At 38.7% G+C, this 15,490-nt stretch overlaps 1 protein-coding gene across 3 annotated transcripts in view; it reads left to right on the top strand.

Annotated features, from left to right (window-relative positions):
* The window catches only part of map3k4 (mitogen-activated protein kinase kinase kinase 4), a 253,090-nt gene that overhangs the window by 182,510 nt on the left and 55,090 nt on the right, over nt 1–15,490 (top strand). For all 3 annotated transcript variants that reach the window (XM_069932041.1, XM_069932038.1, XM_069932039.1), the window contains 4 exons: nt 784–941; nt 3,517–3,633; nt 13,148–13,247; nt 13,688–13,771. In XM_069932041.1, the coding sequence (XP_069788142.1) occupies nt 784–941; nt 3,517–3,633; nt 13,148–13,247; nt 13,688–13,771 (459 nt within the window). The remainder of the gene's footprint in view (nt 1–783; nt 942–3,516; nt 3,634–13,147; nt 13,248–13,687; nt 13,772–15,490) is intronic.

Raw genomic sequence — 15,490 nt, 5'->3', positions numbered from 1 at the left:
ATTATGTACTTCTACAAGAAGCTATCATCCCTTCTACTGTCTGAATTTTTAAACTGTTTTATTCCCTCACAAAACCTCTGTTCCTTCAAAACTCTCTTATTTAAATACCCTGATGTCTCTGAGTTCAAGGTTCCTTTTATTATCACGTAACAGTACATTAAAAATGTAATATGCATGATATCCTTTAATTTTTACCTGCCATATGGCATACAAAGAGTCACCATGAGCATTGCCCAGCTCCCTTAACAATAGGAGAAAGGGAAGCAAAAGAAAGTCTCCTCAGAATCAGTGAGTGTGTCCATGGATTCACCTCCAGTGCTCCTGAAGTTGCACATACTCCTGTTCCATTCATCGGTTCAACCAGAGCTCCAGATCCAAACCTCTGACACAATCAGGAAGCCTTCAGCACTCAAGGCTCTTGCTTTGAGCACCGTCTTGAATCCTGGATCCAATATAAAAATTAGCTTCTAGTTTTGAGTGATGACATAATTCCCCCTTAAACTGATGACTTGGGTTATGGGGGGAACTTAGGTTTGAATCAATACTTGTCTTTATAATTACGTTAAAGTCCAGTTTTATTCCTGAAGGTTTCTTTTTTGTGGAGCCATGGCAATGTTAATTTTAGCAAATGCATTGCAGCAAAAATATTGTTACATACAATACTCAGGAAAAGAGGGTGAAATATGAACATTGCTTGTGTAAATTACCAATACAGGCTTTGAAAGGAGTTTGCACAATATTGCTAGTTTTCAAAGCTGTGCATATGGTTCCTTTGAATTCCAGGTTTATTTCGATTACATGCGGAGCTGGATTCAGATGCTACAGCATTTACCCCAAGCTTCCCACAGTTTGAAGAACCTTCTAGAAATAGAATGGAATTTTACCAAAGAAATAACCCCTTGCATACGAGGAGGAGAGGCTCAAGCAGGAAAGCTCTTTTGGTAGGAACTCTGCATTCAAAACTGAATGCAGTTAATCATGTTCATAATGTATCTTACCAACTCAGATGATCAAATTCCATATTTTTATCTGAAATACTCCTGATTGTTTGGTATGCTTTGGTGGACTCTCTCTACATCATACATAGAGCCAGTACTACTAGGTTGTGTTTATTACTTTTTCTAAATTTGTGTTCTTGTTTTCCTAAGAAAGCTGACCTGTGCTGTTGGTTCTAATAATTTTTAGCTGTCTATTTGCATGTGTGAATCTATAAACTGGGACTTTTTGTTATATTGGCCTATAGGAGCAATAGAACCATGCCTGAGCCTGGCCCTCTTGAATTGTATGTGCATGTGCTCAATTGTCTCATTCGAGAGGAATTGGAAAAGGGCCTCTGACTGTTCATTTTCTCGCTTTATTCACCATATCTTCTGTCCCAGGATATCTACACCAATCATCATAACCCAATAGATCAATAAATTTGGAGTATTGTATGCAGCTTTGGCCACTGAACTAGAGGAAGATGTCAGTAAGATTGAGTGAGTGCAGAGAACATTGACAAGGTTGCTGACAGGATTTGAAGAACTGAGTTACAGGAAAAGATTAAACAGGTTAGGATTGTTTTCCAGAACATAAAAGAATGAGGGGAGATTTGATAGAAATGCCTGTATACAAAATGATGAGGGCCTCTTAAGTCTCTCTCTTTCCCTATCCCTCTATCTCCTTTCCTCAAGCTCCCCACCTGTTAGTCTGTACCTCCCCCTTCCCCTTCCTCCCTCCTCCCCTCCCCCTGTCTTTTTATTTAGATGCTTGCCTGCTGTTTCCTCATACCTTGATGAAGGGATCAGGGATGAAATGTTAGCTACCCTTCATAAAGATAATTGTGTTTCTCCAGCATGTTTGTGTATTATATTGCAATCACAGCATCTATAGACTTTCCTTTTTAACTTTTTCCACTGAGGTTAGGTAAAACAAGAACTACAGGAGATGAGCTGAGAGTGAAAGATAAGATATTTAGGGGGGGACATTAGGGGGAGTGGTGGGAGAAAAACGAGCTGTTAGCTTGAAGTGGTGAATGTGGCTTAATTTTTAGTTAGAAATATTTGTTTAAGTACCTGGATGGGAGGGGTATGGAGGGCTTACCCTTGGTGCAAGTCAATGGGACTGGGCACAGCCTAGATGAGCCAAAGGTCCAGTTTCTGTTTGTGGTGTTCTATGGTTCTATCCTTCCTCTAGATGGATGATCAGAACTACACAGTGTGGTTGTCCCAGCTGCATATTTACCTTCATCAGGAGCAGTGCTGGCTGCCACTGTTGATGTAAGCGATCCATTGTGTGGGAGCAATAGCACGCATGCATGGCTGTACTAAGCATCAAAATATGGGTGATGGATCTCAGATGCATGAGGAGGAGAGTGAGAGTGTCAGGATCATCCATGTAGCAGTGAGCCAAGGAGAAGGTCAGAGGGGTTTAGTTGGGTGGTGTTGGGGGAGTTGAAGAATGCAATGTTGTATCTAAAAGAAAGTCGACTTCATGGTGTATTCTTTATTTGTTGAAAGCTGTGGTAAATCAGTACCATTACATCATCTCTACAAAACCCTGTACAGCTGAGTCTCAAAGTCCCGAATTGTGTAATCTATATCTCGCCCAATAGAGGTCAGATACCAAATGCCTTCTTCAGTGCCCTTTCCACCTGCATTACCACTTTCAAAGAACTCTGCCCTTGTATCCTGAGATATCTCTGTTCTACACACTGTCTAGGGCCCTATCATTCATCATGAGTCCTGCCTTGGTTTGATTTACCAAACTACAACATCTCACATTTGTCAGAGTTAAATTCCATTTGTCACTCATTGGCCTACCTACCCAACAGATCTAGACCCTTTCCTAGTCAACGTCTGCATATTCCTCGCAGACCAGTCCCATCTTTCTGTAAAACTACTTTAAAGCTAATTAAGTTATGGTCTCTGGACTCAAAAAGTGGTTGAGGCCAGAATTCTCACCAAATTTAAAAGTTGCCAGGATGAACACTTGGACACCCAAGGGTAAAGACCATGGACTGGGAAGCAAGAATAATGTTTGAAAAAAAAACATTATCTTGGTCAGTATGGAAATGATGGACCACCCTCTGCTGTTTGTGAAAGTGAAATTGTCCATCTTCAGAATTACTTCTTGTCTTGTCAAGAAGCCATTAAAGTTGATCTTGCAGTGTGAATAGAAAAAATAACTTAAAGTTGCCCTGATTTAGAGATGTTCCTGTTACTAACATGGTTGCATTTTTATTTTAAGTGTATCCTAATTTAAACACGTTATATTTTTGATTAATGTAGCCAGGCATTGCAAATATTTTGTTTTTAAAAGAGACAGTTAAATTTTGATCATTACAAAATATCTAATTCTTTGATTATGTGGTAAAGAAGTGTAAAAGTAAACAACTGTTTTTATTTAACATTATTTAAAATCTTGTTAACAGTGTTAGCCAACTGGTCTGTACTGGAATTGCTCTATGTACCAATCTCTAATTAGTACTTTGGCGTAGCTGTATATTTTAACAAACAAATGCATTTCTCTATTTAGTGACATAGCTGGGATGCTGCTGAAGTCGACAGGAGAGTTCTTAGATTCTGGTCTCCTGGAAAGTTGTGATGAATTCTGGGCAAGTGCTGATGATAGTACAGCATCAGATGAAATAAGGTACTGCAAACATGATCAGATTCATTGACAGTAATATAATAAATATGACCCATCTTACTTGACTTACTAATATGCTATTCTGTGAATTAGAAAATAGTTGAATGAATGTAGATTGAATTTACAAGTCTATTATAAGTAGTAACATCACAAATGATTGGTACTTCCACTTCTATGACCTTTTTCCACTGAAGCTAGTTGGCAGCACTAATGAGATAAATTTAAAGATAATGATCCCATCTCACAAAGCGAAATGTATACAGGATCAAGTCAAGTTTATAGTCATCTGATTGTACAAGAACAACCCGACAAAACCGTGTTCTCTGATCTTTGGTGCAAAAACATATGCAGACACACAACCAGACATTAACACACATACAGACAAATAATACATTGCAGCGGCTTGATGCCGTTCAAACACGGCAATTGAGCGGGTAGCACGAGGTGTTCCCATAGGCCACTGCAAAACGGGCTCAGCCAGCTGGCAACGGATTGCGAAAGGGCCAATCAGTGCCCAGGGTGGCACAAACCGCACCCATCAATGATGCTGCAGCAAAACAGGCCAATCCAGCCAATCACCGACGACGAGGCGTGAGGATACTAATCAGGGCCCGAAGGAACACTGGTCATGTCTGTCAGTGATGTGGCAGCCAAGGTCAACCAGTTAATTAAATTAGTGTCAACTGCACTACTTGGTGTGTGTGTCATATTTCCCGTGCTATAACCGCAAAACACACAGAAGTGGTGACCCTGACCAACGCTGGATGTCGCAGCCAAGGGTGTGGTTCCAACAAGTCGAGGCACAGTTCGCCATTCGCCGGATCTCTACCGACGACATAGTAAGTGCCCTCGACCAGGACACTGCGGTCTGGATCATTGACTTCCTTCAGTAGCCCCTGGAGCAAGTGAAGTGTGTGGCCATCAAGGAATTACTAACCTCCACTTTGGGCTTTTGAAGCAAGAGCGCATGGCCCAACTGTTGCATATAGACGGTTTGGGGGACAAAGCTCCTTCTGCCATGTTGGCTCTCAACAATGGCCGCACCTCTTGCCTGCTATTTCAGCAGATCTTTCTGGAGCGGCTGCTTGAAGACATCTGGCAGCTCATCGCATAAGAAGATTTTGACGACCCCAGAAAGGTCGTTGCCTGAGTGGATGAGGACGTGATATGGGTGGCGAAATGGAACAGGTAATGATGCCTTGACAAACGGCAGCCAGCCAGGAAGCCCGCTGACCGACCGACAAACTGGTGAGCTGTACTGTTCTTATCATCAACGCTGGGGTCCAAAAGCCTGTTGATGTCACTCCCCATGCTTGTTCCTGGGAAACGCCAGAGCTGGCCTTTGTCAAAGCTTGCTTCATATACGAGACTCCTTATAGGGCCATCAATTCCTGGTCAACGCTGGGGATCAACTCAGTGTCCTCTCTCTCTCCCCCCCCCCCCCCCCCCCCCCCACCTCTGATGCCCACAGCTGAAGGATGGGGTGAGAATTAAGGGCTGCCAATAACTCAAACATATGCACCTTCAGCACCTGCACTGCTCCCATTCGTTTCAGCAACTGCCATTTTAACTGGAGGTTTACTTTGGCATCCATTCAACAGCCACTCCTAGGGGGCAACTTCCTTCAAGCCAACTCTCTACTAAGGGGTGGAGGTTGGTACACTCAAAGACTTTCCAGTCCCTTTCACTTGGTGGCACTAGGATCACAGCCCCGCACCTTCACTCTGTGACTGCTGCTGACAATGCATTAGCTGAGTTGGCGCATTTCACCTCTATAGCACCCAAACATGGGGTGCGGCACCAGATCCTCACTTAGGGGCCTCTCCTCCAAGCCATGGTGCACCACCTGAGAAAAGTTGGCAAGGGAGAAATGCCGTAAAATGGAGGAGCTTGGCATTGTACAACAGTCTGAATGTCCATGGGCCTCACCGTTCCACATGGTTCCCAAAGCATCAGGAGGGTGGAGGCCATGTAGAGGCTACCAATGCCGCAACGATGCCACCATGCCTGACAGGTATCCGGTCCCCCACATATAAGACTTGTTTTTAACATGGTTGCATAGATCATTTCAATTAAATGTTTTTCAGGTATTATAAGCAATTATTGATGTAGTTTTATCTACTTTTTTTCATTGCCTTTTTTTTGTACGTGAATTATTATGTAATTGTCAATTCTGTATTTATGCTTATATCTGATACTCCTGTATGCTTTGTGCAGGGTGGAAAGGATCCTGAATGATTTTGCGTGCCCTCTTCATACTACAATGATCCCGGTAGATCATGTTGATGGTGGTGGGGGGGGGGCTGGTGGGAGGGAGACTCCAGTGATCCTCTCTGCCACTCTTATGGTCCTGTGGATTGACCTCTGATCCATTACTCTACAGCAACCATACGACTCTGTGATGCAGCAAGCTCGGACACTCTCAATAGTGCTCCTATAGAAGATTGTCATAATGGTGGCCAGTAGATGGGAGGGGATGTAAGGGAAATTTGATTGTAAGGCTACAGAATGTAACCTACATGTAAGCAATGAATTGTTCTTTAGTTTCCCCATTTTAAATAGACCACTACTATCCAGGTGTACAGTGATAATGACTCTGTAGGCTTCTTGATTTTGCATGATTGAATGTACACTTTTCAATCTTCAGTGGCCATGCTTTTATCCCTGGTGGATTTAGTGGATATTTGGAGAAAAATCCATCCAAATGAAAGAGATGATTCCTTTTATTTTCGATTTAAAACATATTCACGGATAGATATGTTTTTAATTTCTACACAATTGCAATATGGAGAACGAAGAGGGGAATATCAAGTGCGGATTTAATCAGATCATTCACCTTTAATTTTGTCTATTTCATTGGAAGAAGAACAAAAGGTAGATTATAGATGGAGGTTAAATAAACATTTGTTGAAGAAAAGGGAATTTTGTGATTATATGAGGCAACAGATAATTTTTTTTAGACACTAATAAAGATTCAGTTGTGAGTAAGTTTGTATCATCGGACTCTATGAAGGCATATTTGAGAGGTCAAATAATAAGTTATACTTCAAAAATTAAGAAAGAATATATGAAAGAGGTGATTCAATTAGATAAAGAGATAATGAAATTGGAGAAGGAAATTCAAGTACTTAAATATGAGAAGAGAAAATTGCTAGAGTTGAAGAAATTAAGATTCAATACCGTCCAAAGTCATAGTGGCGAGAAACATAATGAGATTACGACAAAAATATTATAAGTTGGGTGAAAGGGCTCAAAAAGTTTTAGAATGGTAATTAAAATTAGAACAAGCCTCTAGAACAATAATTGCCACAAAGAAATCATCAGGTCAGGTAACTTAAAAAACACAGGAAATAAATGATAATTTTAAGGAATTTTATGCTTATCTTTATCATTTCAGAATCTATGAAAGATGATAATAAAATAAGAGATTATTTGAGACAACTTAAATTGCCAGTGTTAAAGGAGAATGAAAAGTTAAAATTGTCTGAGAATTTTTCAGAAGTAGAAGTCTATGAGACCCTAATGTCACAACAGAATAATAAGGCACCAGATGAAGGTGGTTTCCCTTCAGAATTTTATAAAGACTTTAAAGTGTTATTCTTTCTTTCTTTCTTTGGCTTGGCTTCGCGGATGAAGATTTATGGAGGGGTAGGTCCATGTCTGCTGCAGGCTCGTTGGTGACTGACAAGTCCGATCCAGGACAGGCAGGCTCGGTTGCAAGGGAAAATTGGTTGGTTGGGGTTGGGTGTTGGGTTTTTCCTCCTTTGTCTTTTGTCAGTGAGGTGGGCTCTGCGGTCTTCTTCAAAGGAGGTTGCAGCCCGCCGAACTGTGAGGCGCCAAGATGCACAGTTTGAGGCGATATCAGCCCACTGGCGGTGGTCAATGTGGCAGGCACCAAGAGATTTCTTTAAGCAGTCCTTGTACCTCTTCTTTGGTGCACCTCTGTCTTGGTGGCCAGTGGAGACCTCGCCATATAACACGATCTTGGGAAGGCGATGGACCTCCATTCTGGAGACGTGACCCACCCAGCGCAGTTGGGTCTTCAGCAGCGTGGATTTGATGCTTGCGGATTCTGCCAGCTCGAGTACTTCGATGTTGGTGATGAAGTCATTCCAATGAATGTTGAGGATGGAGTGGAGACAGCGCTGATGGAAGCGTTCTAGGAGCCGTAGGTGATGCCGGTAGAGGACCCATGATTCAGAGCCGAACAGGAGCGTGGGTATGACAACGGCTCTGTACACGCTGATCTTTGTGTGTTTCTTCAGGTGATTGTTTTTGCAGACTCTTTTGTGTAGTCTTCCAAAGGCGCTATTTGCCTTGGCGAGTCTGTTGTCTATCTCTTTGTCGATCCTTGCATCAGATGAAATGGTGCAGCCGAGGTAGGTAAACTGGTTGATTGTTTTGAGTCTGTGTACCCGATGGAGATGTGGGGGGGCTGGTAGTCATGGTGGGGAGCTGGCTGATGGAAGAGGTTCATGATTTACCAGAATCTTTTAAAACTGCATTAATAATTGTAATTCTGAAGAAAGGGAAAGATTGTTTACAACCTTCATCATATAGTTAATGAATACAGACTATAAAATTGTTAGCCAATAGATTAGTTGAATATTTTGACAAAAGTTAATAAATTTAGATCAAACTGGTTTCATTAAATATACAAAAGCAGCAGATAATGTAGTTAAATTTTTAAGTTTGATAAATACAACCCAAAATAAGAAGATTCCCACGGTAGCTTTAAATGCAGAGAAAGCATGTAATGGAATGGAATGGGATTTTTAAATTTGAAACACTTAATGCTTTTGGGATTCCAAATACTTCTATAAATTGGATGAAGGCATTTTATGATTAACCAAAGGCAAAAGTGATTATGAATAAACAAATATCACAACCTTTTTTGCTAGAAAGATCTTCAAGACCAGGTTGTCCATTATCACCCTTTTTATTTGCATTAGTGATTAAGCCATTGACAGAAGTAATTAGAACTGACAATGAAATTAAAGGATTTGAAATAGGTAATAATGAGCATAAAATTAGTTTATTTGCTGATTATGTTATTGTATATTTAACGAGACCAAAAAATTCTTTAAATAAGTTGAATGAGAGATTAAAGGAGTATGGGCTAGTATCGGGTTATAAAGTTAATGTTGATAAAAGTGAAGTGATGCCTATGATGGCATTGACTACTCTCAATGTAAAAGTCTGACTAAATTTAAATGGCAAAATGAAGCAATTAAATATTTAGGAATTAAAATTAGTAAAAATATAAATAATTAAGTTAAATTATCTGCCATTGTTTTAAAAAATTAGAAGAGGATTTGAGACGATGGAAAGATTGACTGATAACGTTATTAGGATGAGTGAATTGTATTAAAATGAATATTTTTCCAAGAATGTAACGTTTATTTCAGTCGTTACCCATTCATGTACCAGAAACCTTGTTTTTGAAGTTTGAATAAAATAATACATGAGTTTCTTTGGAAAGGTAAGATGTCAAGAATAGGTTTAGAAAAATTAATGTGGGGAAATTTGATCAGGGTGGACTAAAACTGCCAAATTTTAAGAATTATTTTAAAACACCTCAATTGAGATTTTTGTCCTCCTGTTTATCAAAGGGATGAAAAACCAGTTTGGGTTCAAATAGAAATGAATAAAATCGGTGAAACTATTTCGGAGTAAATTTTATATCAATGGAATATTGAATCATTTAAAGGAACTAAAGATCTGTCAGTATTAAAGATTATATTAAAAATATGGAATAGAATTCATTTTGAGAGAGGAATTAAAAATTATCAATTTCTAAAAATATCGTTAAAACAAAATCAACTTCTTTTTACTTTGAATTTTTTTTTTATTTGACAATTGGTAAAGGTATACAGAGGATAAAAGATTGTTTCTTAGGTTTTTTTTCCTAACCTTTGGTCAACTAAAAGATAAATAAAATATACATAGTAATACAATTTTTGCATATTATTATTTAAAAATGTATTTAAAAAAGAAATTGGGAGCAGATTTGAGACTCCCTAAACAAAGTCAATTTGAAGATATAATAACAGATACACTTATTGTTAAGAAATTTATTACTAACATGTATACAAAATTACAAGAAATCACAAAGAAAAAAGATTTATATAAATCCAAAATGCGATGGAAGAAAGATTTAAATATACAAATTCAGGAGGAGATTTGGTCTAAATTATGTCAAGAAAATGTTATGAATATGGTAAACATTAGATAGCAAATGGTTCAATATAATTTTCTTCATTGATTATATACTCCATATAAGTTAAATGGACTTAATTCTAATTACTCAGATAAGTGTTTTTGATGTATGAAAGAAATAGGGACTTCTTTGCATTCAATGTGGTCTTGTGGAAAGTTTTTAGAATGAACTAAGTCTATTATTTGGGCAAATTATGAAGATAAAGATACAAAAGGATCCAAGAATATTTTTACTTGGGGATATATATGAAAAGGATACAAAATTGAAATTGGATAAATATCAAGAAAAATGTTTAAATATTGCAAGAGCAACTGCAAAGAAATATATAGCGATATCATGGAAAGATTATAAGGACGTGTTATTAAATAGATAGTATGGTGAGATGCAAAATTGTTACCTTTGGGAAAAAATTGCATATAGTTTAAAGGATCGAGTTGAATTTTTTTTTAGTATTTGGAAACCTTATATAGATTTTATGAATAATTTTCCGTCCACCTCTTCTACCTTATCCACTCCTCTTAATTAGAAATTGTATTAATAATCAATTAATATATGCAAACATTGTATATAAAACAGTAGGTGTTTTCTTATTTCCTTTCTTTTTCTACTTTTGGGAGGGAGGGGGTTTGGGGAGAAAAATTACAGAAGTACTTTTTTTGTATCATTAGGCATGGATATTTGATTAATGTTTTATTTATTGTTTTTTTTTCCTTTTGTAATGATACAAATCAATAAAATTTTCCAAAAAAAAAGTTAAGTCCTCCCAGTTTATAGTCCCATGTCAACTTTTCCAGTGCAATTCTTGGTACTTTGTCGTTCCATAGTAATTGTCTTATACAATTATGTAATAATTTAAAGAACTTTTTAATTAGTGCAATAGGCAACCATTGAGATTTCCATTTGTAACTGGATTAGTGCTACTACTACACACCAGCCTCAGGATTCCAAGTCAATTTGATATCAGATTTTGTTAAGTAAATGTGTTAAATGGATATGAATGGAACACAAGAGAGAGGAAAGGTAAGAATTTACTCGGGGAGGGGTTGTTTTTTTTGCTCTGTGAAAGCAGATCTGGAGGAAAGGAGACAGAGGGAAAAAGGGAGAGAGAGAGAGAGAGAGAAGAGAAAGGAGACATGGGGAAAGATTGCAGGTACTCTCAGTCTGGCAGTACATAAGACAATGGACAGACATGTCAGCAAGAGAATTGAAAAGGGTCACAGGGAGACCCGTGCTATTGCGGCTGACAAAGCCAAGGTGCTCAACAAAGTCTGATCTCTGATTTCACAATGGGAACACTGGATGCAGTAGATGCTCCCTGCAGTGTTGCTTCACTTGGAAGGACAGTTTGCAGCCCCGAATGGTAATGAGGGAAGAGATGTGGGCGCATGTGATCACAGGGTTAGGTACCAAGGGGGCAATTGGTGGGAAGGGAGAAGCAGACAAGGAACTTACATGCAGAGTGGTCCTTGCAGATGGTGAAAGGTGCAGAGGGGAGGAGAAGGGAAAATGCGTCTGTTGGTGGGGGTGCCAGACTGAGACCACATGCAAATTGGAGGAACAATACCTCATATTCCTTTTGGGCACCCTCCGACTGGATAGTATTAACGTCAACTTCACCAGTTTCTGATAGCACCTCCCAACCCTATCTTTCCGTGTCTCCTTTCCTCTAGCTCTCTCTCTCTCTCTCTCTCTCTCTCTCTCTCTCTCTCTCTCTCTCTCTCTCTCTCTCTCTCTCTCTTGTAAATATACTTGACAACAGGATAGGCCAATTTTCAGGTACAAAAGACATCAAACAATTTGGCAAGAGAGCAGGAGTGTGATAAAGTGTCACCATGATGTATTGAATGATAGAGAAGACTCAAAGGGCTCGAAAGCCTTAGCTCTGCTGCTATTTTCTAAAAATTTTTAAACAGGCTTGTCTTTTCTAGTTAATACACAAAAGTGCTGGAAAAACTCAACATGTCCTGCAGTGTCCATAGGAGGCAAAGATATATAACAAACATTTCAGGCTTGAACCCTTCATCAGGGTGCCTTTGAACGCTGAGGACCTGCTGAGTTTCTCCTGTTATGGACCATGGACTGGCCTTTTGGACTGGACTGTCATTATAAAGGATGGATTTCTGCTCAGAACTCAGTGCAACTTGTAGTACAACTGAGTGCTGACTTGCCAATTGCTTGGAACTTTCAAGAACAAAGGAAGAATCCAGCTGAGAAGCAGAGAGCGATAGTTGGAGCAGCAAAACAACAGTTGGAATGGCAGTTGGAGCAGCAGAGGGAAGCTGGACAGCTGTGTGAAATTCACATGCCTCAGGAGTAAGGATCGTAAGCTTACTGCAACGCAACATCAGTCATTCCTCTCTCCAGCGTTCAATACGATATCCTTTGTCATTAAAAAAACTGAACTTGGACATTGAACTTTGAGATTGAATTCTGCAGACTGTTTTTTGGACTGACTTACTTGACTGACTGACCTGGGTTTTTTTGAGATATCTGATATTGTGTTAAGATGTTATATTGTTAATAGACATGAATAAATATAGTTATAATTTAACTCTTTTGAATTGCACCTTTTGTTGCTGATTAGAGATGTAACACTCCAGCGCTTTTGTGTATTAACTACAATCACAGTGCTTGCAGACTTTCCTGTTTCACTTGTGTTTTCTAATGTCAGAACTTTTTGAGTTTAGCACTACATTGAGTTACAGTAAAGCCCCTGGTATCTTGCAACTATAGGGATTTGACGATACAGAATAAGTGTATTTTCCGGTTGCTTGCGATTGCGTGATTGACAAACTAGCAGCGAATCATGCCACTTTTAAACTGACTTTATTTTAACCTATTTAATTTTCCTTGATTTTTTTGGCTGGCTGCTTGAGGCTGCCGGCTGCTTGAATTGGGTTTTTAATTATTTGTTTTTGGTGTCTACCCAAATGTTGTCCTTAACATTTATTTTCCTACTGACAATTATTAATGCTGTTTGTGACAAAGAATAATATCCTAAAATTTAGATTGGGAAGAGAGGACAAAGGAAAGAATAGTTAGTTCGAACTTAATTTGAGATATGTAAGGTTTTTTACAATAAAATATGTTTCAATGAATGTTAAACCAAGATTTTCTAAGTTATCTGTGCTTGTTTAATGGGCCCCAGCTGAGAAGTAATTTCTTTCCATTTTCTTCCTTGCAGTGAAACTCTGATATTGGAAAAGAAATTAATTTGGTTTTGTCCACTTTTCTTCACTAACATTTTGTGTGGGATTCTTTTCAGAAAGGTACATTTATGATTTACTCTTTTCACAGGAGATCCATTATAGAGACTAGTCGTGCATTAAAAGAACTCTTTCATGAAGCTCGGGAGAGAGCATCCAAGGCTCTGGGATTCGCTAAAATGCTGAGGAAGGTACATACAGGCAATGTACCCTCTAATTTTGAGTAGTCAGTGTGCGCAAAAATCTTATATTGTGCAAATTATTTTCCTGTGATAAAAGTATGTAAGCACTGAATGCTTGTGCAAATGTAAACTTGGAATTGTTTCAAGATAATTTGGGCACAGCCTATCTCTCAAATGTGATAAATGAAAAAGCAACTAGTTAAAAGAAACAGTTAGCAAAGAAATTATTTTCAATAAGTATAATTATTAATTACTACATTATTTTAGGTAACTAACCTTCTGTGCACATATAAATTTCCTTTATGCACTGGTTGAAAAAAGTGTGTACACGCGCACAGTTTACAGGCACTTGTGTGAATATTGCAAACATACATAATTGTAGTTTTGTTAAATGTATTTCAGTCAAAAAATATTTTTTCCAAAATATAATTGTTTTTCTTTTGATTTAGGATCTGGAAATAGCAGCTGAATTCACTTTGTCGGCTCCTGTTCCGGATTTTTTAGAAGCTCTTAAAACAAAAAAATATGTTAAGGTAGGTTTTCCATTTTAGATGTTGTCTATCTTTTACCACACTGAAACCTCTGATGTAAATTTGTCTTGGAGCATTTAGCTGAAGTAACATTTTGCTATACAGCTGAGGCTGTATGAATAGAAGAAAAACCGAGACAATGATGATGGATAGGTTGGCCAGTTCTGATACGGCTCAGTATTGAATCTGTCCTGAAAGGCTTATCCCTCAGCTTCACTATTTACAACACACTATATCGACAAAGAAGCTTAATATTTTGGTAACTGCCCCTCAATGTGACGATCAGAACTGCACTTCAGTTGTTGCCTGATTAAAATTGTTTAAAATTTTATCATGACTTCCATTCTATGACCTGGATAATGAAGGCCAGCAACCCATATGTTTTTTTTTAATCCCTGCTGCCACCTTTTGTACACCAAGGTCCCTCTGTTCCTCAAACACTCTCTGGTGACAGGCTATTCATTGTGGATGTCCTGCTCTTTTTAGCCCCCAAAGATAAACCTTTTATACTCAGATTAAATTTCATCAGCTATTGCTTTGCCCAAATGACCAATTGTTCTCTATCATTGGGCATCACGGTTGCCAATAGTGGTTAGCACAATGCCCTTACAGCATCAAATCCTGCACTGTCCATAAGGAGTTTGTATGTTCTCCCCATTTCTGCATGGGTTTTCCCTGGGGGCTCCAGTATCCATTCAAAACTGTAGGTCAGTAGGGTATAATTGGGCAGCATGGGCTCATGGGCCGAAATGACCTGTTACCATGTTGTATGTCTAAATTTTTTTTTAAATTTATATAGCAAAGGTTAAGATCATCTTCCTCTTTTTAACAAAACCATCAATTTTCATGTCCTCTGCAAACATGCTTATTAGGCTTCTGCTTTTCATCCAAATTATTAATAATATATGACAAACAGTAAGTGCTGCAGCATTGAATCCCATGGTGCTCCACTGGTCACAGGTTTCCAATTACAAAAGCAATTCTCCACCATCATCCTCTATCTACTATCACTGACAGTTTTGAGTCCAAATGCCTCAATGACGTCTGTATAGCCTACAATTCCTGCCTTTCCAAATGTAGCTTATACTTGTCCCACATTCCACCTCCCCATCTTTCCTAGCCACTGATAGACTCACAGGCCTGTAATTATTGAGCTCATTCCTGCTGCCCTTCTTGAATAAAGGTACCACATTTGCTGCCCACCAGGCATGTGGCACTTGACCTGTGAAGATTTAAATATTTGTCAGTGACCCAACTATCTCCTCCCTTGTCTTCGATTGCAGTGTCTGATGTATCTCATCAGATCCTGAAGATTTATCCATTTATATGCCTAATATTTAATACTGTCTATTTAATGTTAGTATGCTGTAGCTATGAAAATAGATTTTTTAGAAGTTTGTGCAATGTGAATGATGGAGCTAAGACCCCCTCTTTGAAACTAAAAGTTCCTGTTAAGGGGAACATATGTATTTTTTTCCAAGTTGGCTAGTTTTCAAGCTCTGACATTGAGGGTTTTAAATTTAGACATACAGCACGGTAACAGACCCTTATGGTCCATGAGCTCATGTCCCCAAAATACATCAATTATCCTATAACACACATACATTTTTGAAGGGTGGTAGGAAACCCACGCAGACATGGGGAGAACTACAAACTCCTGACGGGCAGAACTGGATTTGAACCCAGGTCATTTGCAGTGCAGTAGTGTTGTGCTAAATGCCA

The sequence above is a fragment of the Narcine bancroftii genome, chromosome 4 (genome assembly GCF_036971445.1).
Source record: "Narcine bancroftii isolate sNarBan1 chromosome 4, sNarBan1.hap1, whole genome shotgun sequence".
NCBI lineage: Eukaryota > Metazoa > Chordata > Chondrichthyes > Torpediniformes > Narcinidae > Narcine > Narcine bancroftii.
This window is presented reverse-complemented; position numbering and strand designations above follow the sequence as displayed.